This window comes from Aulonocara sp. 'chitande type north' Nkhata Bay, linkage group LG6 (assembly GCF_057382095.1).
Source record: "Aulonocara sp. 'chitande type north' Nkhata Bay isolate Kocher_YH1m ecotype deep benthic linkage group LG6, A_spYH_male_GT1.1, whole genome shotgun sequence".
Taxonomy (NCBI): Eukaryota; Metazoa; Chordata; class Actinopteri; order Cichliformes; family Cichlidae; genus Aulonocara; species Aulonocara sp. 'chitande type north' Nkhata Bay.
In genome coordinates this window covers 42067324-42091687 of record NC_141349.1, presented here as the reverse complement: position 1 = coordinate 42091687, position 24364 = coordinate 42067324, and the positions used below count along the sequence as shown (strand labels likewise).

Sequence of the window (24364 nt, the reverse complement as noted above, 5' to 3'; positions counted from 1 at the left end):
TTAGACATGAACAGACCACTGCGGAGCGCTAACATGTGGTGACAGCTCAAAAAGGCTCTTTTGGGAATAAAGGCTGGTGATCGTACAGATTAGGCATGAGGGGAACTTTTCTCACGGTTAAAAAATAGTCTTTGACACGATCCAGTGGGCAAAAAGTGAAGCAAAAGAACATTACCGCGTTTATATAATACAGTAAAACTATAAACAAAAGCTGACTTTTGCCCTTTGAAATGGTTTTGCCTCTCTGAGCTGCACCCAGGAAAAACAATGACTGGTTATCCACAGTGAATTCCAATCAGTTCTGGATGCTGTGAAACGGAGTCATTTTTACCGCAACAGAAAGTTATCTGCTTCTTAGCAGAAACACTAGTCATTCCCTTGAATGTCTTTCACAACTCATCCCTGTTTTCTACATACCGGCAGGGGCGGAGCGTGGGGGTGGCTTACGGGGCTTAAGCCCGGGTTGTTTTGTCAGAAGCCTGGGGTATTTTGGAGTGTAATTTTTTCATAGTTAGATGCCTGGCTGACAACTGTATAAAACAAAAAGTACACACAATATTCGAAGCACATAGTGCACACTGTGGGAATTTACGACTGTGCGTGAATCCCCCCCTGATATTGGTATGATCCAAGCTCAGGCACTAAGCGACTGAGCGAGGGGGCGGGGCAGCTGCTGCCCGTGAGTGCGCTGTTGGAGAAACGGAGCCAGCCATACTAAGGAGAGCTTAAGTTTGAGCAGTTACCAAAGCAAATCATTCGTACCGTACAAATAATGTAAATATGACGGTGCATCACGAAAGATTGATATGAAACTGATCACTTGACCAATATTATTTTACTTGCTCTTCAAGTGAATCAACAAATGGCGAAATGAAAAGCCGAACAAATGCTATTTTTTAGAGAGTCTTAGCTTACGTGTGTTTATTTCATATTTTCAGTTCTTACCCTCCCCGACTAATTCGGTTTCAGTTATGTACTGAAATATAAGAATGGACATTAGAGGCTTCTTTCAAAGAAAAAACTCAGGTAAATGTTATTTTATATATTATGCTTTGTATGTTGTTCAGTATATTTCTATGCAAAACAAGAGGGATTTCAGTACACAGCAGGATATTCACATTTGTAACCAGATATTTACACTTTAGGGAGAAAACATAAAACATTTTTACTGTACAACATCAATTTAGAGTAAACTTTTGTTTTAGATAAATATTGAAATATATTTTGAATTAGTTAAATGTCAGAATAAAGAGAGACAGAGCTGTCTATTTTTTATCACTTTCATTAAATTTAGGAGTACATGTACACTAAGTTTATTGTTAATTAATAAGAAAACTCCAGACGATTCCATTCTGAGCTGAAGAAGCTTCTGATAGGTTAGTAGAGTCCATGTGAGTAAACTGGTGGCACAGCTGTGGATGCATATAAGGCAAAACACAGAGCCTGTTTCTTTGACATGGGAACATCAAGAGATGTCAACCAAAACACCAGGAAAAGAATCGTGGAGCTCCATAAGTGTGGCTCAGTTTGAATACAATTTGGTGCCATTTGCAATTAAAAAACACAGACAGTTTCTCTCTTTACTCTTAAAGTTAACAAATATGTTTTTATATTTATCAATCTAAAAAAATAAACATTTAGTCTGATTTGATGTTACAATTAAAAAAGTGTTTTGATCTGAAGAGTTTGTAAATATCTGGTTTCAACTGTATATTTGATGATTGTCAGCACAAAGAGGGAGAGAGAGGAGCAGAGATTGAGATGGAGAATGAGGACAGAACAGAGATGAACAAGAGCAGGTGAGACACACATGTTAGTCAAATGGTTGTTTGCCAAAAGTATCACCGTATCATAGGTCCTCATGTATCTCGTACCTAGTGTTTCTTTTTAGGTTTGTTATTTTTCAAATTCTATATTTATTAAGTTCTGCAGGCTTGTTTGCACAACAAGGCTAAATAATTATATAAACTTTTCTCAATCTAAATATTGTACTTTGGTAGAATTAAATAAATAAGTGTAGTGCAGGTCTATGATGATTTTTAGTGCTACTATCATCTAGTTCTGATTGTGGTTCTGTCTTGGTTAAGTCCTCAGTAATCCTGCTTTTGAACTGTTGTAGTCCTGTTTTAATTCAGGATCAGTTCTGCCTGGTTGAATTGGGGTTTAGTCCCTGTGTCTTGATACAGCCCCGACTTCGTTCTGTCTTGCTGCTCAATTAAAAAACTAGTTTAAGGTGTCCTGCATGTGTGATATATATATTTCCCTATATGAAGTCATTCTTTTTTGAACAAAACTCAAAACAGAGCCTATTAATCTTTCAGTCATTTCTACACCCCCCCCCCCCCCCCCCCCCCTCAAAAAAAAAAAAAATCCCACATGCATACTACCCTTTAGGGCTAAGCCCCGGGTGTTTCAAATGTCTGGCTCCTCCTCTGCACACCGGTAAGCCATATGTCTGTCTCGTGAACAGTTTGTCGTAAAAATGAAACTGTTTCGTCTTTCCCGTGCAGAAATCACCATGAGCAGACTTTTCCATCAGCTGCCTCCACCATCGTTGTGTTCTATTCTCAGCACAACGCAGTCAAATGTGATGTATAATAGCAGCTCACGCTTTTGAGGATAATACTAATATGTTAAAATGGCAAAACATCCTCATTAAAATGTGATTTTATGTGGATTCTGAAACATTTTAATGAAAATAAAGGGCAGGAATTTGCATTAACGCTGGTGTCTGTGTGGAGCAGCACTGAGGCTCGTTACCTCAGAGACAACCCCACTGAGAGCCGACCTCAGGGACTCAGCCTACTATTAAGTGATGTGTACTAAGCTTGCATGCTAATGTGCTATTTAAGGCCCATTTTATTGTCAACAAAGGCCGAAGTAAACCCTGAGATTAAGGCCAGGGCTGAAAATAGAGGCTGCAACAGAAATGGACTTTGAGGCTCAGGTGCTGCCAGCACAAATAAAGATATTAAGGAGGGCTGAGCTAATTGCACACTGACAGTCAGGTAAGTTAAGTAACTTTTGCAGTGTGGATCTGCTCGTTTCCAGCTCCATATTTAAACTCTTAGACTCTACAAGAGAAGCTCTGTATGGTTCACTTCATCCTGTGGCTCTGGATGTTTAGCTCCTCCCCCTCTGAGCCCACTTCATTCCTTTTTTAGCAGATTTTATTTATACATAAAAAAAAACAACAAAGAGAAAAACAAAGCAACCCAGAAACCAATATGGTAAACTACACAATAATAATTTTCCAGTCTTTCACATGCTGCAGCTTTGGCATTTCTGCCATCAAACGTGGAAAGCTGCACCCTCCACGTTCTCACGAAAATAAATCTGCTATCATCAGGACAAACAGTCTGGGACTGAATGGGATTTTATTTCCTACAGTATCACGCTTCTTCTTCTTTTATTTGTACCCTTTAGGTGTCGTGATAGCAGATAATCTTCCTCCATGTCACCCCAACATCATCCTCTGTCACACCAGCCCTCTGTATCTCCTCTTTCACTACATCCATGAATCTTCTCTGTGGTCTTCCTCTTTTCCTCCTGCCTCCTTCTCCGTATTCAACATCCTTTGTCTATCAATCATCTGCACATGTCCAAACCCTCTCACCCTGAGACGTCTCTCTGATGCACTCATTTCTAATCTCGTCACTCCCGATTAAAATCTCAGCATCTTTCATTTTGCCACCTCCAGCTTCACCTCCTGTCTTTTTGTCAGTGCCACCATTCCCCAAATCATACGTCATAGCAGGTCTAACTATTTACGCATGTCCTAACTATCATCTTATAAACCTTCCCTTTCACTCTTCCTGCTGTCCTTCACTTACGGTATGTCCACCCACTCCCCCCACCTGCACGCTCCTCTTCACCTCTCACTCTTCACTCTGCAAGCCTAGCTTAACCAACTCAAAATATGTACGAGGACCAAGATTGTGTTTGGTTAAAAAGTCCGATGTCCTCTCTCCTAAACGTCACCACAGGTATGATATCTGGACCAACGGCCTTTCTCCTTTGCATCCTCCTGATAACTGTCCCCATGTCTTCCTGATTCACCCTCTGCATGTCCTAATTCACTAACTGTCCTCCATCTATCCCCTCTATCATCTCATTTTCTTAATTCATCAGTTCCTCAAAGTACTCCTTCCATCTTCTCACCACATTGTCTCATTTACTTGTTACTTCCATCTCATATTCACTCAAATCTGCTGCACATCCTTTCCAGCTCGATTTCTTTGTCTAGTTAACCGATACAAGTCATTTTCTTCTTCCTTCCCACTCTAAAAGCCTTTTCCTTTACCACTTCTCCTTTTGCTGCATGCCTAGCCTCCCAATACTCCTGTCTACTTTCTTTATCTCTCTATGTTTTTTTGCTAATTCCCTTCTTTGAATGCTTTCCTGTACTTTAACAGAACAAGGACAAAACTAATCTCCTTGTTTTCTCTCCTCTGTCTGGAGCACAAGTCAACATAGCTCACACTACTTCAGCTGTACTCTTCCAGTCACCTAATAAAGCTTCCTAATCTTCCACCCTGACCGTTCATCCCAGTCTTACATCACTTCTGCATTTCTTCTTGAGAGCTGAAAATCTTCCTTCCCCACTTAATGAATCAGCAGAGAAAATGTTCAGATAATTCATGATGTTTTCCAAAATTCAAGAATACTTTATCAAAGAGTTCAGCAACTTTGAAAGGTTGTAAATAAGATGTGAAGTCAGATAAGCGTGTCCCAAACTGTAAGCTCTTCAGATGATTTCAGTAACTATTATGACAAAGGTCATCTAGTGAGGCCACTCTCTTTTCTTTCCAGTAAAGTCGGATTTTTGCTTAACCATAGCTTCAGTGTTATACAGTGGCTTTTAAAAGCAGCTTCAGATTAAACACACAAAGCACTTTAATCCAGATTATATTAACCCTCGTGTGACCCTAGCGAAAAAAGGGACCATTTTGGGTACGAAGGGCAAAGGATGGGTATAAATTTTAAGGGATGCTCAAGGGTTAAGGTCAGCATTGATTGAGTGATCTTTGACTAAGACAGCTTTATTCTGATTGGCTGTGCTTGAGATTTGGAAAATTCCATTTCTGTGACATGAAGGAGAGTCCGGAGTCGAAAACACCTCTGTGAAGCTGAGTGTTTGGAGCTGGATTGGGTGTAATGACGGGTAACAATGGACTGATCTGTTCAGTTCAGTTTTCTGTTACACACCACATGTCTGCGGTGGAAGCAGCACCACTTTGAAGTCAAAGAAACATAAATGAATAACTTTAACATTACCTGTAAATATGAGAATAATAAAAAAATCTGTAATAGTTAGTAATTAAAATAGTCCTCTGTGGGCTTTTTCTTCTGGCAGCAGGTGCAAAAAATGACTTTAGGACTATTTCATGAACTTCACCGACTGCAGGCTGAATGGGATTGAATGAAATGACTGTTCTGCATCAGCTCTGGTGCTAATCTGCACAACTGTTTCTATTCTGTACGTACAGAACCAGAAACTAGCATCATGTCCTGTTTTTGTGCTGCAACAAACAAATAAATAAATCCATCAGTAAAAAAACTGATACAGAACAGGTCTTTATTGGTGCTTTCACTGCACACTGCACCTTACACTCTGAGACGCTTTAAAGTCATCTTATTTTTGTGGAGTCTTTTCTTTCTTGAATTTACTTCATGGGCAATTATATTCAGTGTTTTCCTGTACTTTATTAAGATTAAGAACCATTATTTTACTTAATCTTTCTCTACTGGGTAATTTTTTACCTTTTTGTTGTTGTTGGTTTTTTTGGGGTTTTTTTTATTTTATTTTCGTCTTTACTTAAGCAAGTCATCATCATACATCGGCTTTCTTCTAATGATTTGATTGCAGTAGCACGTTAATTTTCCAGCATTTATATCTCAGCAGAATAAAGGAAATTACATGTCTTTTACCAGATAGAAACGAAAGGATTAATGGGGAAAAGGTGAAAAGAGGGGGGAAAGGCATGAAGCTGGAACAAAAGAAATACTTTTTTTCTTTAACTTTAGAATAAAATTACTAGAAAACTGTGTAAACATATTTTTCAGTTAGACAATACAGCTAAACGAGAGCAAATGTCAAATATCTCACTTTTTCCTTCTGTGCCATAGACAATCTGCTAAAACTGCAGAAGCTGCGTAGTGCCCCCGGCTGGTCATATTGCAGTATTGCACCTCAGCTACAAGGAGCTTCCTGCAGAGGTTAAAAAATAAAACGAGCTAAAATGTCCTCAGAGCCATTAATGTGCTCTCTTTCTGACTGGCTGCAGGCCACCGGCCAACTTACTGATGACGTTTGTGAAACCTGCTGTGTATTATTAAGGTCCCCCGTGTGTGGGCTTTCCTACCACTAGGACTGAGCATTAAGCAGAGGCTGGTGTTGTTTCGGGACTCGCTGTTCCAGCTGTTGTGGGAGGACCAGGACCCATCAATCCAATCCTACCAGCCCTGGAGGAAAACCACAGCATCCCCATAACTGCAATTTTTTTTTTCAGCTGAGTGGGAACTAGTTTGAAATATAAATCAAAACATGACCAAAAACACAAAGAATGGAACCAGGGAAATGGTTTTCAGCATTATAAGCCAATATTTTCAAGGAGGCACCGAAAGATTTTTCAGAAAATGACCCAGACAGTCATCAGTCACGTGATCGTTTTTTGCCTTTAAATGCGTTCATTAAGGTGGTATCTGTCTTTGGGGACATGCCTGAAGCAGCAGAGGAGACAATCTGCAGCAGAACAGGGAGGACACCAGATGACTTCATGGTGATGTATGATTAAACATACAGAAAGTCAAACCCTTTCTTAGGCTGTGACAGGAAGAACATCATGTAGGCGACATACAATATTTGAAAGGGAACCCTTATGAGCAACACCTGGTGACTGTGGGAAGGAAGAACCCCCTTTTAAAAAGAACTGTCCTGCAGCTGTTTGCTAGGTGTGACATTTTTAGCCATTTCCAGGTCCAGGTGCTCCTTTGGTTCAGAATATCAAACACTGAGGGTTAAAAACTTTCCAATAAAATGATGGGTAGCTGAAGTTTAACATTCGAGCATCCATTAAAAAGACAATTTATGAGGTTTAGCCCAGTTAGCAGGAGGTTAGCTTGCAGGTTCATCTATCAACAGATGAAAACCATACAGTACCAAATCTGACTGAAGGATTTCTAAAGCTCTGAACGATGCAGCATGTTTGAAGGGTTAGTGAAGTTGGGCTAGCGGTCATATATGACTGCCCTACCTGTTGGAGACGTACTTATCTTATCTCAGTCGGGCTGAGAGCGCTTCTTTTCTGAACTGCTCAGATATTTGGTTTCTGGGACATCGCCAGGTCATCAACACTGAGCTTAAAGACTTGCTGAACATAAATAGTGCCAGTGAAAGAAACAGAGAGGCTGAGAATAGTGACTGAATACTTTTTGGAGGCTAGTGTCTAAAAAATGAGAAGCTCATCCATGGAGACACCTGGATAGGTAACAGGATCACTATGAAGGTGTCCCGAGTACAGTTTTTGAACATGAGGAAGAACGGGACAAAAGCTCACAGATGACAATGACGAGAGGTTTTCACTGGATTATTTTGTTTTGCCTTTTTGCACACGCCGACTGCAGCTGCTGAAAATGAGCTAAATGAGGCAATAACTACTCGCTAAAGATCACAATGACTCACAAATTCAGCTGCCTTATTGAAAAGGAAATAGAACAAATGGCTGGTGCTTGAATTAATTATGTTAGGAAAAGATTTAATTGCTTTGTATTTAAAGTGTATCAAATAAACAGATGTACTAATAGTGTAATTCATTACATTATTATCAGGATGTCCAAAAATTTGCTGAAAAGCCTTCAGCTGATCCAAAATGCTGCAGCAAGAGGCCTGACAGGGACTAGAAAGAGAGCAGATTTCTCCTGCTTTGGCTTCCTGTTAAATCCAGAATTGAATTCAAAATCCTGCTCCTCACATACAAGGTCTTAAATAATCAGGCCCCATCTTATCTTAATGACCTTGTAGTACCATATCACCCTATTAGAGCACTTCGCTCTCGCTCTGCAGGCCTACTTGTTGTTCCTAGAGTATTTAAAAGTAGAATGGGAGGCAGAGCCTTCAGTTTTCAGGCTCCTCTTCTGTGGAACCAGCTTCCAGTTTGGATTCAGGAGACAGACACTATCTCTACTTTCAAGATTAGGCTTCAAACTTTCCTTTTTGCTAAAGCATATAGTTAGGGCTGGACCAGGTGACCCTGAATCCTCCCTTAGTTATGCTGCAATAGACGTAGGCTGCCGGGGATTCCCATGATCATTTGAGTTTTTCCTTTCCAGTCACCTTTCTCACTCACTATGTATTAACAGACCTCTCTGCATGAATCATATCTGTTATTAACCTCTGTCTCTCTTCCACAGCATGTCTTTATCCTGTCTTCCTTCTCTCACCCCAACCAATCACAGCAGATGGCCCCGCCCCTCCCTGAGCCTGGTTCTGCTGGAGGTTTCTTCCTGTTAAAAGGGAGTTTTTCCTTTTCACTGTCGCCAAAGTGCTGGTCATAGGGGGTCATATGATTGTTGGGTTTTTCACTGTATCTATGAAGCGCCTTGAGGCGACTTTTGTTGTGATTTGGCGCTATATAAATAAAATTGAATTGAATTAATACGGAGGGCCAAAACCAAACAAGAGGCAAACAAAGTGCTGACATTTCCCTGAGCCACGGTGAAAACCCACTGCAGTGGCAGTTAAAGAAGTTCTCTATTAAAGAAAAAGTTGAACATCTAATTAAATGTACAGACTATCTTGTTAAAGAGGCACCCGTCCAGGATAACAGCCTGTTTCCTTAATTATCTGTGTTAACTCCTAACACACTTGTTTTGTTGATGATGCTTCCTGATGGCGTGCTGCTTTAATTAGTCCCAACTTTCTTTTAAATTACCACACGATAGCGACTCTGTGAACAAATGTTTCTTCTGATTGTGCCCACGTCATCTGACCGACACACACACCATTTTTACATCTTTTCAGTATTTGGTATAATAACCTCTTTATATTTAATGTAGTCATGCAATATTTTATCTTCATACTATGAATATTTTCAGAGTAAAAGCCCACAGAGTCCCCAGGGGTGGCTCAAATGTTATGCTTATTACTTTTACCAACATTTCTGAGGCTTTATGACTTCATAAGTGCAGGAGATATTTTCAGATATTTTCTGTAAAAAAATCAACTAAATCAATTTTACACCCACACCAGGAGTCACAATCTAAAGTTAAAATTACCCTGAAACCAAGTACATCAGTTTTATATTTATAACAGAGGATCAGAAATAAACGCTGGTAGCCAAGAAAACAGAGAAAGGGGTTTTAAAAAGTGGGTAAACTTGGCTCAATAACAATAAAGTTAGAGGTTTGGAAACTTCTAACTGGGCTAAGATTTTCACTGGGAGTGACCGGGATGGACAAGATTAGACGGCTCAGGTCTGGAGACAGAGGCTGCGATGGTTTGGACCTGTGCAGAGGAAGGACAGTTGATATAGTGGACAAGACCTCGGAGAAGAAAAAACAGATGTAGTGAAGCCGGACATGCAGAGAGATGCTAGGGAGAGATGGAGGCAGATGTGGAGACCCTGAAGTTACAAAATGCTCCACAGAAAGAAAAACACACAGAAAGAGTTGAAAACATGAAGTCATTTGAGTGATTTGTGGCATACTGTTAGTCTGGAAACAGTCATCAGAAGGTGGATATGGCCAGCAACAGCCTGTGGTGTTTATACAAGGCTCCGTTGGTACTAAGTGGCCCAAAGTGTGCCAAGAAAAGTCCCCCACACCACCACACCACCAGCATCCTGAACATTTGACACAAGGCAGGCCGGATCCATGTTTTCATGCTGTTTACACCTAATTCTGACCCTACTGTTTGAAACGCACAGCAGAAACCTTCTGCTGCTTTAGTCCTTCAAAGTTTGACGTGTTGTGTTCACACTTTGGTCATCTGAGTTACTGTTACCTTTCTAAAAGCAGTGCGTCTATTCTCCTCTGACCTCTGGCATCAACGGGCCATTTTCTCTCAGAGAACTGCTGCTTACTGGATATTTTCTTTGTGTGGGTTATGCGGGACTACTCGGACCAGTCTGTCCATCTTTCAAAGTCCCTTAGATCACATTTTTACCACCTTCTCATGCTTAGGTTAAACTTCAGCAGGTCACCTCGATCAAGTCTACGTGCCTAAATGCTTTGAGCTGCTGCCACGAGAGATATTTGTGCTAACAAGGAGGCGAGGGTGTATGCTGTCGGCCTTTACAGGAAACAGGTGCTGCCAGTTGTTTGTTATCGATCCATCGAGATCAAATATGTGAATTTCTTTAAAGCTTGTCGTTGAAAAAGGAAGCGCTAAGCACTCTTTGAGTAAAAACATTTCTCTTAGCTTTAGTGCTCGATACGCTGAATAAATCTGAATATCTGAAACCACAAAACTGCTGAATGTCCATTAAGATCTCAGAAGAACAACTCAGCAACTCATTTTATTTTGAACACATTCATCAGTTTGAAGAAAGAACACACGACCGAAAGAAAAAAACATAAGCAAATAGGACAAAATAAGGTATAATCCACTCCATTCTGTTTTCCTCAATTCAATTTTTCAGAATATACATTTTCAAATTCCACAGACTCCTGCTCACACCAACATATCTCTGTATCACACTGTAATTATTCATTATGTAAATAAATACACAAAAACTGAAAGCAAAGATTGTTTTTGCAGCCTAAATGCAAATTTTATCATGAGTTCGTTTATCACCGTGCTGCTGCAGTAACAAGCTGCAGTGTGAGGAGTTCCTCAGCTGTAGCACAGGCTGTGCATGCAGACTGTGTCCAGTGTTAATGAAAGAAAGGCTGCAGGAGAGAGCAGGAGGACTGCCGGGCTCGTTTCCTGCGAACAGGAGCGTGAACACAGGAATCTTCCCTTTGACAAAATTAATTAATTAAAAAATAATAATAATAACAGAGTTCAATCATGTGAATAAACAGAAAACATACAAGCTTGAAATCCATCATTATTTAACTCCATCAGCTCAGTTTTTTTCAGGCGCACTATGGCCTCTACCATTTATTTTTTTTGGGAGCCAGAAGTGACCACATCTGGATGAGAGAGTGGAGTGACAAGCTACAGCTACTTTATTTAATGTGCATCAATAAACTGATGGATTCAGATATCTGCCAATTCATGCAAATGACAGACTTAAAAAAGTACAAGAATTTCCCCCAAAGCTGAAACACCGACTTCCTGGACCATGATTGGTACGACTGCACAGCGAGTCGTGTTTGTTAGAGAAACGCATTCAAAAATGCGCCAAAAGGAACCAACACCACAAAGAGTTCCAGTCAGGAACTCCAGTTAGCTGACGCGATGATAGTTAGCGATAGCAGCTTCAGCTCTTTTCAAAGAGGCTACACCCCTAATAATGCAAACTTTAGGCCTTAATGTGATATAAACAAGTGAAATTCACTTTGTGTACAGTTGTTCTGTAAGGGGAAACTGGCCATGGAGACCTAAACCGTGTTTTTGTTGCAGGCTGTAAACGGATATTTTAACATGGGCGTCTGTGGGGACTGACTCACTGCTGGAGCCTCTGGTGGACATTAGAGGAACTGCACGTTGTGGTGCTTCCATGTTAATTTCCCTGGGCTACTTTTTTTTTTTAATAAGACCACAAATTTTCAGTGCAGCAGCTTTGAGGTAGTGCTAACATGATAACAGTGCTCAGCATTCTTACCTGATCGCTGCAAAAATAACAGAACCGTGGCTGATAGTAGTGCACAAGCCAAAGTGCTGGATATATTTATCTATAGTGGCACTCAGTCATAGACTGTATATAAAGATCGATGTACCTTTTGGGTACAAAAAGTAAAGCCTTAAATCTGCATCCCTTTTATTGTCCAGTAGGGGGCGACTCCTGTGGCTGTGGAAAGACGTCTGATTGTGTAAAAGTCCACGTCTGTCTCACGCGAGCTCTTTTGCAAACTCTTTGCCGATGAGTTTACGGCCACACGCGCTTGTTTTAAATTCATTGAAAGAACGTGACGCTACTTTTGTGAACACACAGAGTCCAGAAGGACGACGGAGCGTACGAGCCTACAGCCGCCCTCAGTCTCTCCCTCCCCACTCTCTCAGATAGCAACAGCAAAGCGTGAGGCAGGACTTTGCTAACCAGTGGGTCACATCACAATACAGAATCAAAAAGTTATCAAACACTGAGCAGTTCATCCTGAGATGGAAGTTATTTTACCTCAAAACCTCAAATGTGAATCTCGTGGTGAGATTAGAGCAGAAACAACGAAACATTAGAGTCAGTAAGAGTCATCCTCTGATAATCACAAAAGTCTGTACAAAACAGATACTGTCACTCAGCTAAGACGTGCTTGAGAAGACGAGGAGGTAGAAAATCTTTAGTATTCATCCTCCACTCAGCATGCATGGCACTGACATAGAAAACTGGGTTAGTGAAGATGCTGGAAATACAGCAATAACTTCATGGTATCTACATTTATTCATATGATAACTTTCAAAAGCATATGCTGATGTAACGCTGATCACTTTAGCTTTTTAGAAGGTGCAAAGGAAAATTTACAGCTGGTGAAATACATTCGACTCTGCGGTAAACCAGGCTGAAGTGTTAAAGTGAATCAACGATCCAGAAAACAAATACATCAAGTCTGTTAGGCGTCCACCTGTATACCTTACTGGAGTAGGACGATAGTTTAAAGTGGACTTATTCTGCTCCATAGTTATTTATTCTTGGACTCTACCAGAGTAGCTTTGCATGATTCACAGTTCAAAATAATCCTTATCTTTTTGTGGGCCTTTGTTCAGCCTCTGAGTTCATCCTCCCCCTTTAAGGGTGACTTTATTCTAATTGGTCTGAACACCAGCTGGGCGGGGCTTTTATAATATGACCATATTAGGTATATCCCGTGTCTGTGACATGAAGCGTAGAAAGAACTGTGTGAAACTTTTTCACACTTAGATGATGTTTGGTACAATAATTCACCATTTTAAGAGTTTATAGATATAACAGAGCAGAGTAGGTCCAGTTTAAAGCTCTCCATTTATTTTCCTAATTTGTTTGAAATATTTGCGCTTGCAGTTCCTGCTCGGCTGCTTTAAAGAGCTGTCTGAGCTCCTTAAAGGTACTTTTTATACGTTTCCCAACACGGGGGCGGCATTTAATCTGTGCTTGTTATGTTAATGACTTCCCTGGTGACTCACTTCACCAACTCGTGGTACAGACTGGCTTATATGAAGGTACAGCCCATCCTTTGTTTAGCTTCAGCTGATCTCTCTAACACCAGCTTTGGACATCGACTCAGCGCGTGTTTACACTTACAAAGCTTTAAAATAAGTAGCTTTAATGCTCACGCAGGTTTGTCATTTTCCTGATGTCCCGTTATTTCAAAGAAAAGAGGGAAATCAAACAGCTGTAACATCAGATGAACATGTAACTTGTGTGATCCCCTCCGGTGCTGAATTACTGTTTTTCTGAGCACGACAGGCAAAAAACACCTTTTATTACAATTCATATGTAAAAATATTTTGTTCAGTTAACCCAAAAATATTATTTTTATACAAGGTTTTTGTCGTCTGAGAGCACCATGTTTAGCACACTGCTTCCACTGTACATTGCACTGACTGCTAAGCTCTTATTTTCTGATGATTGGTTACGACCTTCCCGGCAAACCAAATAAATAAAGCACTTCACCCTACTGCGGTGCGATACGAGGACAGTATGTGTCTGAACACCTTTGGCAGTGAACATGAAGCTGCTCAGAAAGACTCGGAGACATTCACAAACACATCATCTCATGTCTGACCCGCCCCAATCCTACGGCTTTGGCCTGAAGTTACCAACCTGCTGCCTCGACGATGGCTGAAGGTCAATTTCTACCTTCGATCATGTGATCGTTCATCAGCCCGCTAATTAAAACGTCAGCCTGTGATAGCCGACCTCTTCGCCCAAACTCTGATGAACTAATTAAAAGCTGATTACCTAATTAAACCCCCCAAAACTTTATATCCCAGCTTCCCTTTGCTGAGATCACACCGGCGGTCATACAAGACGGTAAACTCTGTTACCATCAGTCATTTAGCCGACCTTGTTGAGGAGAATTAGTGGCTATTGAGCTCTTTCCAGTGGGACTTTTGTTTCCCAGAGATTAGTGGCACAGCGTGACAGAAATACAGTTGCAGATATACCGAGGCTGTAAACTAAAGCTTTGAAAAGAATGAGAAATAAATAAAAGTGCTGGACAGTAGCAGCAGCACTGTATCCGAATATATATATATTTTAAATGTGAGGTGAGATGAAAGTTAAAAATGAAACAAAAACGCAAACTGAAGGCTTCCCATGGATGATTTTGGCTTCTCGGGAGCCTCGTAGTTAAAGAAAAACCACAACACTCCAACTCGTGTTCCTCAGCACGACTAAACTACATGTTAATCTGACCAAGGCTCGTTCTTTGAGGAGCTCCTCCTCATCTCCGATGTCCTTTCAGCTTCTTGTTCCTCGCAGGGGTTTTGATTGGCTGACTGGCGGCTCCGTTTTCCTTCGGCACCGGAGCTGCCGCTGTCGGTGGAGACATCGGAGAGAAAGGGTCTGGCTCTCCGTCGAGGCTGGACTTGAACGGCCCAGCGGGGGAAAATTTTAAAGGACTGAAAGAAAAAAAAAATAATGGTCAAGTTATTATAAACATGAGCAGGAAGATAAACAAGCTTACTTTGGATGATCTCCCAAAGTTTGCAAGAAGTCATTCCTCTAATTCTTCCCAGTGGGAGGATTTGCACTCTTCTGAGCTGGACTGCAGCTCTCACACTGTCCGACTCTTACCCTGTAATCTTGTAATTTCAATGTCAGTGGCACTGTACTTCACTTTCTCTCATGTCAGTTCACAGCTGCCTATCTTGGCTAGGACAACAGAGACGTTTATTCTCAAGACTCTTACTTTCCTGGTTTAAAAAGTTCCCAGGGGCCAGTGCTGGCCTACCAAAGGATCCGATAATGCAACCCAAATGTTTCATAAAAATGTGTCTTTGTTCCCGGTGTGGTGATGGACACATTTGGAAAACTAAAAATATCTCAGACTAGTTTAAATAAAAGTCCTGCAGAGTACATGTAGTGACTGTAGACTCAGTTAACATGAAAAAACTTAAAGAAATTCACTTTCAACATCTCAGGCTGAAGAACTTTCAGCTTAAAAATTAAATAAGTAAACATGTTGGCTATAGTCAAAGTCCTTTTAGAAAGAAGTCCCAGCACCGCATACTGAAACGCTTCCAGGCAGATATTCTGGAGCTCAGTCACAACTAGGGATTGAGCTGTGAGGACCATGAACTAAAGTTTTTGGACCGTTTCTCTTGAATACAGACTCACAGAAGTGTCTTTCTTTGCGTTACCTGATGGGCGTGCGTGGGCTGCTGTTGTGTCGGCGTACGTTTCTCGCTCGGGGTTCGAATGAGAAGCCTTCCTTTAGACTCTCGAGGACCGATGGAGCCACGTATGTGAAACCCTAAAAACAGCAGACGAGCGAAGAGCCTTTGACTATCTGAGGCTTCATTATGTAGCGGACAGAAAAGAAGTCTGATGAGGAGGATATCTCACAGCGAAGGCGAGCTCTGCGCTGTGGCTGAGCGAAGTATCATCCGGACTGTCCACGGGCGTCTGTCTGGTAAACCTGGTGTCAAACTGGCTCACGTCCTCATCCGACTGCTGCACATACGCAGAGAGAAAAGAATGAGCAATTAATAAAAGGTATAAGTTGGTGTGAAGGTAAGACAAAGGCATCGAGCGGTCTGGGAACATCAAAGAGAAACACGCAGCAGGAGGTAGATGGGAAGAGAAGTTAATTTAAAGAAAAAAGGGAGTAGAGACTGCTGAATCAACTCCTCTGGCTTTGAATAAATAAAAGGAATAGATTAACTTGAATAAGAAACAGTGCCCTACCAGCTGTGGCTTATACGGCGGCTCCAGTCTCTTATGCAGCAGCTCGTCCCAGTTAACGTGTTTAAAGAAGGCGTGTTTCTGTAAAGTAACAAAAGAACCTGTTCTTAGATTCTTGTGTTCTCGGGGGAACGCCACGAGTTCAGCTCCCTTTTGTTTTAAAGCGTCTGCTTTGGTTTAGCAGTGTGGAATATTCCCATCATATGAGCCGTGATCAGAGGTGTGGCCCTTAATCTAAAACCACATCTCATTTAAATGGAATCATTTTGACCTCTACATCTTTGACCCACGTCAAGTGTCTTTGATTTCAATCTACACTTATTTTTCCCTGCACATCTTGTACCAGCACATCTTTGCTTTACATGTATTCACACACACACAGTCTGATTCAGAGAAAACACTGTACATCAGATTGATTTCCGTACAGATTTAGTCTAAACGATGAACAGTCTGCAGGTATTTCAGAGCGTTTCCTGTGTTGTAGCTCACACAGGAAGCATCACAGTTAGTTACCTGGATGTCAGCACAGTCTGCTTTACTGGAGCCAAGTCTTTGGGCTGGGTTTTTCTTCAACAGCTGAAAAACAGATAAGAGTGGGGCGTGTCACCATGCAGGGAGATAACTGTGTGTCTAAAACCCTGAGCCTGAAATAATTACTCAAACACGTTTTCAGGTTTTACTCTTTCTAACCTCTACATTCATATAACACCAAATCACAACAGCAGTTACCTCAAGGAGCTTTGTAATGTAAGGCAAAGACTCTACAGCAACGTTCACTTATAAGAAAACATTTTCATTCAATGCTAGCAGTTATTATGTGAAGAACAAACAACTTTCATGTAAAATTAACTGATTTTGAGCAACTTGTGACTGAAAGTATTTGTCAGATAATTAGCATGACTTTTCAAAACTTTTCCAGCCACAAAAATCTGGCTTTTGCAGGTTTTTTGACTAAAATCACTGAAACTAAAGTCATTCATTTGGTCCCTTTGCAAAGTTTTTATGTTGCTTTAAGGTGTCAGATGACCAGATGAAGGAGAACGGTGGAAGAAACGTCCACTGAAAGTATCTGTGCAGAAGAAAACCCAAGCAAAACATCCGGGTGCTGCGTACAAAACAAAGTTTTGTGAAAGTTAAAGGTGAACTTGACTAATGGCCTGGACTCAAAACTTTTACGATAAATATATATAAAGTTAAATGTTCCAGAGAAAAATCTGGACATGTTTAAAACCATCTGCTTACCGAGTGTTCCCTGGACTGTTTCCTACATTGATTTTATTTTGGCACAGAAAGGAGAGCGCTACACTGAGATGTGTGACTGGGAAGGGCAGTAAAGTCTCCACCGCACGCTGAGAAGACGGACAGCCAGCTTCTCTTGGCAGACGTGAAGGAGGGAGGCTGCTGGCAGGAGGCGAGCCCCGACTAATTCTTAAGAATCATTGATCTGACACCGAATCCACGAACAGCAATTACTCATATGTGTACAAACCAGACCAGGAGCCACGATGCATTATTTTAAAAAAGCAAAAATAACTGGGCTGAAAAACATTTGAAACACACTCCAAGTGGCACAATCTAAAGCCAAAACCTTGCTTTTCTTTAGCATGATTTATTTGTGTAACCAACTGGGAGTTGGTGAGATACCAGTTTAAAAACTGTGAAGGGACAGAAACGAGTTTGCTACCCTGGATGTTTGATGTGTTTTCTCTTAGTTCACTGGAGAAAACTTCAAAAAGTACATTTAAGCTTTAAAATGCACAGGACAAGCACAGCTGCACCGTGTTTCATGTCACTTTGTGCTACGCACCTTTTTGACGAGGTCTCTGGCATCGATTGTCAGGTACGGCGGCAGGTTGAGTTTACACTTCAAGATCTTATCGATGGTCTTCTTCCTGTTTTCCGCCGTGAACGGAGGCTGAAAACAGAGTACGGGAGTCAGTCAGCGGTTACTAACAAGACATTAAAACTGCTTGTTAATCGATTCTGTGGGCACAGAAGTCACTCCATCCCAGCCTGACCCTAAATGCAGCAGGGTGGCTAAACTGAGGAAGAACAGGGGAGCCCACTGGTGGGAAATAACACTGCAACTGTCAGCCTGCACCACCAGTTTGGCCTCCTGTGACTTTTTCCTCGTTTGATGTGGAATTCAAGTTTACATGTTGCTGTTCTGACATACTGGTGGATTTTTTTCCTGGACCAGTACGGCCCTCTGTAGGAAAACTAGGGGAGCACAACTGATCTGAACAGCAAACACAAGGAGTCTGAGATCCTGCATTTTTTGTTACTTCTGAACATTTGATGAACAAAAATGTCTGACTGTCTCGTCACAGTCCAAATGCTCACCATCAAGATGTCACTGCTTAATAACCGGACTTCCAAGAAGCTGAGGACAAATTTAAATCAGGTACAGGCTCATCGTCTCGCGCACTTCTGGACCGTTTTCAGCTCGGCTGCTATTTTCAGAGCTTCTACTGGAAGTGCTGTTCTTGCACTTGTGCCTCCACATTGTGCATGCTGTGCTAAAACAGAGATCCTTTAACTTGATTTTCATTTTCTGGGAAGTGGATGATGTCACGGTGAGCCAAATCAGAGGAAGAGCTCAAGTGACGAGTTGTTATTTGCATGTGCTGGCACAAGATGGCAAGGTTGAGGCCATTTCCTCTGAATGCTGATGCATCAGGACGTGCTCACAGGCTCAACTGATGGTGCACAACCTCATGAATGCGAGGAACAAAAGCACGAGTAGACTCCTGGTCTCGCTCCTCCTCGCTCCCGGAAACTGTGGACAGTTCAACTGAAAACAGCTCGGTCGTATCCAGAGAGCCAGCCGTTATCACAAAATTCAGGTGAACCTGAAACAAGTTTATTTTTGCTCTCTGCAGAGGTCATCGCAGGACTTCTGATGATTGATTGAAAACCTGCAGCTGCACTGAAAGCTGACTGAAACATATGAGGAGATGACTGTGAATCTGGGAAGCCTGTTCTTTGAACCTTCTGATCATATTTATACTGCTGCTGCTGACAGGCAGTTGAGACGTAGCTCCAGCAATCCAAGTTTTGTGGACAGAGGCGTGAATCCATCGCTTGTAGAAATTCTCTGTCCAACCACCACTTTGTTTTTAATAACCATTTTAGCTGAAGTATTGTGGAGCTGAGGAAATAAATATTCTCCCTTAGGGTGTTTGGAGCACACACTTGATTTACTACTTTCACTCTTAAATAAAATACCTTGACTAGAAAATCCGATGTTGTGAAATAGATTTCAGCCTTCATCTTTGTAAAGCAAAACTTTAAGAAACGGCCTGAAGGCTCCACAGAAACAAACTGAAACTGCAGGAAGGAGCATGAAAACCTCGAGGCTCTCTGGATGGTCAGTAAAAGCTCTTCTTTGACCTGCCGCTCTTTTTCCAAACCACCATCTATCGCCCTAAACTAAAAAAAGAAAAATGATTGCAGATACTAGCCACAGGGGGCAGTCTTTTATTCTGTTAGGCTGCAGCAACCACTTCTTCATAAAAAGAGAAGCAAGCTTCCTCTTTTTGAGGCGAGCTTTCGGAGGAGGTACAGAGAAAAGCCAGCTTAGCCCTACAGCAGCCAATCAGCCTAAAAAACACTCCAGGCTCCAGCTTACCGATCCAGTCATCATATCGTACATGAGCGCCCCGAGGCTCCACCAGTCCACCGCTCTGTTGTGACCCGACCTGGTCAGGATCTCTGGAGCCCTGCAAGAAAACAGGCAAACACAAAGTGAGGGAGTGAACGTTTTTGTGATGGGTTATAAAGCCGAAGCCTCGGAGTCTGTAACGTTTAGGTGTGTGTGTTACCCACATGTACTCGATGGTGCCGCAGAAGGTGTGTGTGACGGATCCATCGTGAATCGATTCTTTGCAGAGCCCAAAGTCAGTCAGCTTGATGTGTCCTTGAATAGAAAACCAAACTGAAGCACTCAGATGAGGCATAAACGACTCCCTGAGGTACAATTACATCCTGTTTAGAATTCAAGACATTTGCCTCTTTTCTCCACCTTCATTCAAAATGATGCCTGCAGTACCGCTAGTGTCCACTTGAGGCACGCTTTAAAACCAAGTTAGTTAAAATATGAGACTGTGCAGGAGAAATAAACACGTTTACAGGCAGCTATAAGAAATGAGACCCTCTATGGAGAGTTTCCAACTTAATACAATTTCAGCAGTTTTGTTATGAAGTGTTAAAGCTTGAATAATTCCTCCTGTCAGTCAAACATAACTCTTAGACTGACAGGTGCATCTGAGCTTGCTAGAGTCCCTGAACTCTGCATCACAGTTGTGCTGTTAGAGCATTTTTAAAGCATTTATCTGCATAATAATATGACTGCTGTGCAGTTATTGTACTAACAGCGGCTCCAAGAAATCTGTGCCCCACATTTCTACATTTTTCTGCATTTTGTGCATTCTCAGGCAAACTTGTGCTCTCACCTTGGTGATTGAGCATGATGTTTTCAGGTTTCAGGTCCCGATAAATAATCCCGTTAGAGTGGAGGTGACCGAGGGCCAGAGTGATCTCTCCGAGATAGAAGCTAAGCATACACAACATTTTCATTAAACATTACTTAAACAGTGAACCGTTTTCAGCATCATTAACAAAACGCACATACCAGGCAGTGTCCTCCATGAAGATGCCTTCCTTCTCCAGCTGCATGAACAACTCTCCTCCTGAGGATAAACAGCAGAACACATGGATGAGACAGAGTTCACATAATGTCAGAACAGCGTGGTATGATAACAAATATCAGAGGCTGGATTTTCAGTCACATAGATTTTGTTTGACATGTATTTTGGGTGCAGGTTAAAAATATTTCTACATGCATATCGTGTCTCCAATCCGTAAAATGCCTTTGACAAAAGGACCTGACGGGTAAGTCAGGGTAAAGATGCATTGCCCCACAGCTGGATGTTGCCTCCAGCTTACCGCTCAGACACTCCAGGATGAGGTAGAGTTTTCCTCCAGTCTGGAAGGCGTACAGCAGATCTACGATGAACGGGTGCCTCACCGTCTCCAGGATCTCTCGCTCTGCTCGCGTATGGGCCGTGTCTTTAGCGTTGCACACTATCTTTGCCTGCAGGAGACAAAGAGTGGAAGGGGGGCTTGATATAATGACGACAGAGACAAACTAAAAAATGAAAAGTGTGCAATGCGAGGAAGGAGAAACAGCATCCAGGATCCGTCCACGTACCTTTTTCAGGACCTTCATGGCAAAAATTCTCCCTGTCTGAGCCCCTTGAACCTTCCTCACTTGGAAAACCTGCAGAGAAAGAAAAGCAGCAGGATGCTGTACGACTGTGGTTGCATCAGGTGGGACATTTCAAAATTCAAATCTGAAAAATCAAGGCAGCGACCCACTGTGGTGAATAACGGAGCGCCCTTTTTATTAAACAAACCCGATTGGGGGCAACCTTTTGAAGATTTTGTTGATGGAATTCCCCCAAGAGTATGATCACAGATTAGACTACCTAGTAATGTATAGAGAGGTAATAAAAGGTAACAGGGACCAGTAAAACTCTGATCTACTGTTATCAAGAAGGAATACATAAAACCAAAAGTCTGTGCTGAAGAAACATGCTACTTAAAGAAGTGTCACATGTGCGCACACAGACACACACACACTTTGCCATAAGCTCCTTTTCCCAGCACAGTAAGAAGCTCAAAGCAGTCCGGTCCGACTCTCTCACGGTCCCTGTTGACACTTTCACTGGTCAGCTCCACCTCCTCCGTCTGGGCACTAGGCAGAGGAGAAAATAACCAGTATGGGTACTGGCATCAGCAGTTATTATTTATTTATGTTTTATATGCACTGTTAAACCTGCCTTACTTTTCTGGTTCTGGGACAGTGAAGTCACACACATCATCCTACAGACAGGGAGAAAGAAGACAAACAGGGTTAAATGGAGCTGCAATATTTCAAAGGTACTTTTAATCGAAATGAGGGCTGCATAAAAGGAGCTGATAGTCAAGAATTTCAGATTATAGACTTTTGAAATGGATGACTCCTGATGCCTTCTGGACCAAACTTCACACCTTCTAAGACGAACTAAAACTGAAAAATAGCAGCTGTGTCAAACAAGCCTGTGTATTGTATTGGAGAGATATCAGCTGAAGTTAAAATAGGGCCGGGTATGTAATGCCATGTAGCACCACAAGATGGTGAAAAGGTCCAACAACAACAACAACACACAACATTCTTCAGAGCTGTGACACAGCAGCAAAATAATAAGGAATAATAAAACTTTAAAGCTTTTTTAGCAACACCCCTTTTAAAGTGGCTGTCTTCTGATTGGCTCCCCTGTGCAAACAGAAGTTTTGGGTACCTGGTGAGTTAGATTCTATGAGATGGCCAGCCCATCGAGTTGTCCCCTTTCTATAAGAGCATACAAAGCCCAAAGCAGAAGGACAGGAAATAGCCATGCTCCCAGTTTACTATAAAAGGGTTAGTTTTTCAGAATAAAACTCTAGTTAGTCAATTCAAAAGAATGCATTACTTTCCAAACAAAGCCTTCAGTGACTCACACAAAGTTATTGGGATGATTGTGTCAGGGGTTTCAAAATAAAAGCCCCTAGTTATAGTACTTTCTTTTAATCTCGTCATTTAAATTTCAGAATATATTAAAAAAGGTAAACCTGCTTTACAAATCTGTGATCTTCTTTCAACATTTTATGCAAAAAGTATATCATTTTCTGTCACTTCCTGTTTACCCTACATGTGGCACTTCATATTTTGTCATTATTTCACAATTTGTATGTTTATAGTATTTACAGAAGACAAAGTAAAGAAAAACAGCATTTATCAAAACTTAACAATACATTTACACAACATAAATAAACTATCGTATAAAAACATGATCATTTTTCACATTGTTCTCATTTGGCTTGGCTATAATGAGCATTTAATGCAGACCTCTGTGTCACTGATGTCCTCAGTCTCCAAGTCGATGTCGAACACTCCTGCCATCCTGAAACAAAGACGGTGCAGTCAGACAGTCTGCTGTGTTTCAATTCACTTTACTTACAAACACGGGAACATTTTTGCAGAATGTGAAAACTACACTTTGCTGCAAATTCATAACTGGAAATTTATGTAGGATACTGGTTTGTACAGAAATCAGGTTTACATACTTTTATATTTGGGAAGAAAACAAAATGCAATGTTCTGTGACTCTGCAGAACATAAATAAATGTATTTATTCATTCATTAATGAGGATGTGACTTCCTAACAGCAGCACTGGGAGCCGTCCAGAGGTGCATAACCAGACGAACATGAAGGGCAGATTAGACTAAATTAATCAGATCTAAAATCTAAAAATGACACTATGCAAAACAAAATAACCCGATGGAAACTTTAAATGATTTTAAATATCAATAAAACATTGTAATTCACTCAGCAGTGCTTTTGTTGCTGTTATTACACTGCCAATCCCAGGTTGGATATCCACACGTTTATTAATGAATGTTCTGCTATACCAGGTGCCCAAATAGGAAAGGTTAACAGCCAAAATGCAGCTTCATTTCAAAGGTTTCTGAAAATGTGCTTGTTCAGCGTGTAACTCAAACACAGCATCAGCTGAGTCAGTTCAAACACATCTTCAGACTGTGAGCGCACTCCAAATTTAACCAACTGGACCACAACACACCGGAACCACAAAACCCAGCATGTTTTACCAGCTGATAATTAAGGAGAGAACAGAAGTTATCTCCAGCCTCGTCTCACTCTGCTGCAGCTGATTGGCTGTAACACCAAGCCGTGTGTGAATAACCGCAAAAGATACTGAACCAAACAAACATTAGCTGAGGCTCCACCGAGCAAAACACGGCCCGGCTAAGTGAACGCTTACGACGCGGCTGATCTTCAGTTTAAACCCGTTAAATGTGACACGTGAATTCTGTCTTATTTTACTCGATCTACGAAGCCTCGGCGTGAAAAAAAAAAAACAGGGACGGAGCTCATTCACTTCCCACGTTAGCCGAAACAAATAAACGTGTTACCGTGACAGAAGCGCTGAGCTTTCCCTGAGATGATTTTAGTCCCACAGATGGTCTTTTAGAGTCTTTAAAGTGTCACTAACTTCATTTAATTGTCAGTGCGGTGACACGTCAGGCTGCGAGCAGGTTTGACAGGCTAAATAAAAACACCGAGAACAGGCTAAAGCTAACTAGCCTCACCTGGGGACGCTCCGTCATCCGGCGGACGCTCGGTTTTCTCTGTACGGTGATTTTCTCTCTTCAAGCAGCTTTATGCACAACCAGCGGTGGCTGTCATTGCTTTGTCAGATTTTACTGACCTGGACAAACAACCACAGAGAGCTGTTTGGGTTCCTCTCATACGCCGCGCTACTCTTCTTCT

At 41.6% G+C, this 24364-nt stretch overlaps 1 protein-coding gene across 2 annotated transcripts; it reads right to left on the bottom strand.

Moving 5' to 3' along the window:
• Window positions 1-10491: 10491 nt before the first annotated feature.
• LOC147328590 (ribosomal protein S6 kinase beta-2-like) lies at window positions 10492-24364 on the bottom strand. 2 transcript variants are annotated; one of them, XM_086297074.1, is made up of 16 exons: window positions 24184-24364; window positions 22921-22975; window positions 21838-21875; window positions 21633-21747; window positions 21202-21270; window positions 20937-21084; window positions 20623-20680; window positions 20444-20544; window positions 19818-19908; window positions 19621-19711; window positions 17797-17904; window positions 16503-16565; window positions 15993-16070; window positions 15651-15758; window positions 15446-15558; window positions 10492-14704 (listed from the first exon to the last, which is right to left on the bottom strand). In XM_086297074.1, the coding sequence occupies exons 2-16, from the start codon at window positions 22972-22974 to the stop codon at window positions 14527-14529; spliced, it is 1413 nt and encodes a 470-aa protein (XP_086153200.1). In that variant the 5' UTR covers window position 22975; window positions 24184-24364; the 3' UTR covers window positions 10492-14526. The 2 variants fall into 2 exon arrangements, with proteins under 2 accessions (XP_086153200.1, XP_086153199.1); XM_086297073.1 differs by having other exon boundaries at window positions 24303-24358.

Coding starts and splice junctions, on each gene's coding strand:
- LOC147328590 (XM_086297073.1), bottom strand. CDS start 24,343: ATGAGAGGAACCCAAACAGCTCTCTGTGGTTGTTTGTCCAG. Junction 15,559..15,650: donor GCGCAGAGCTCGCCTTCGCT/GTGAGATATCCT, acceptor TGCTGTTTTTAG/GGTTTCACATACGTGGCTCC. Junction 14,705..15,445: donor AGCCCACGCACGCCCATCAG/GTAACGCAAAGA, acceptor TTTTTCTTTCAG/TCCTTTAAAATTTTCCCCCG.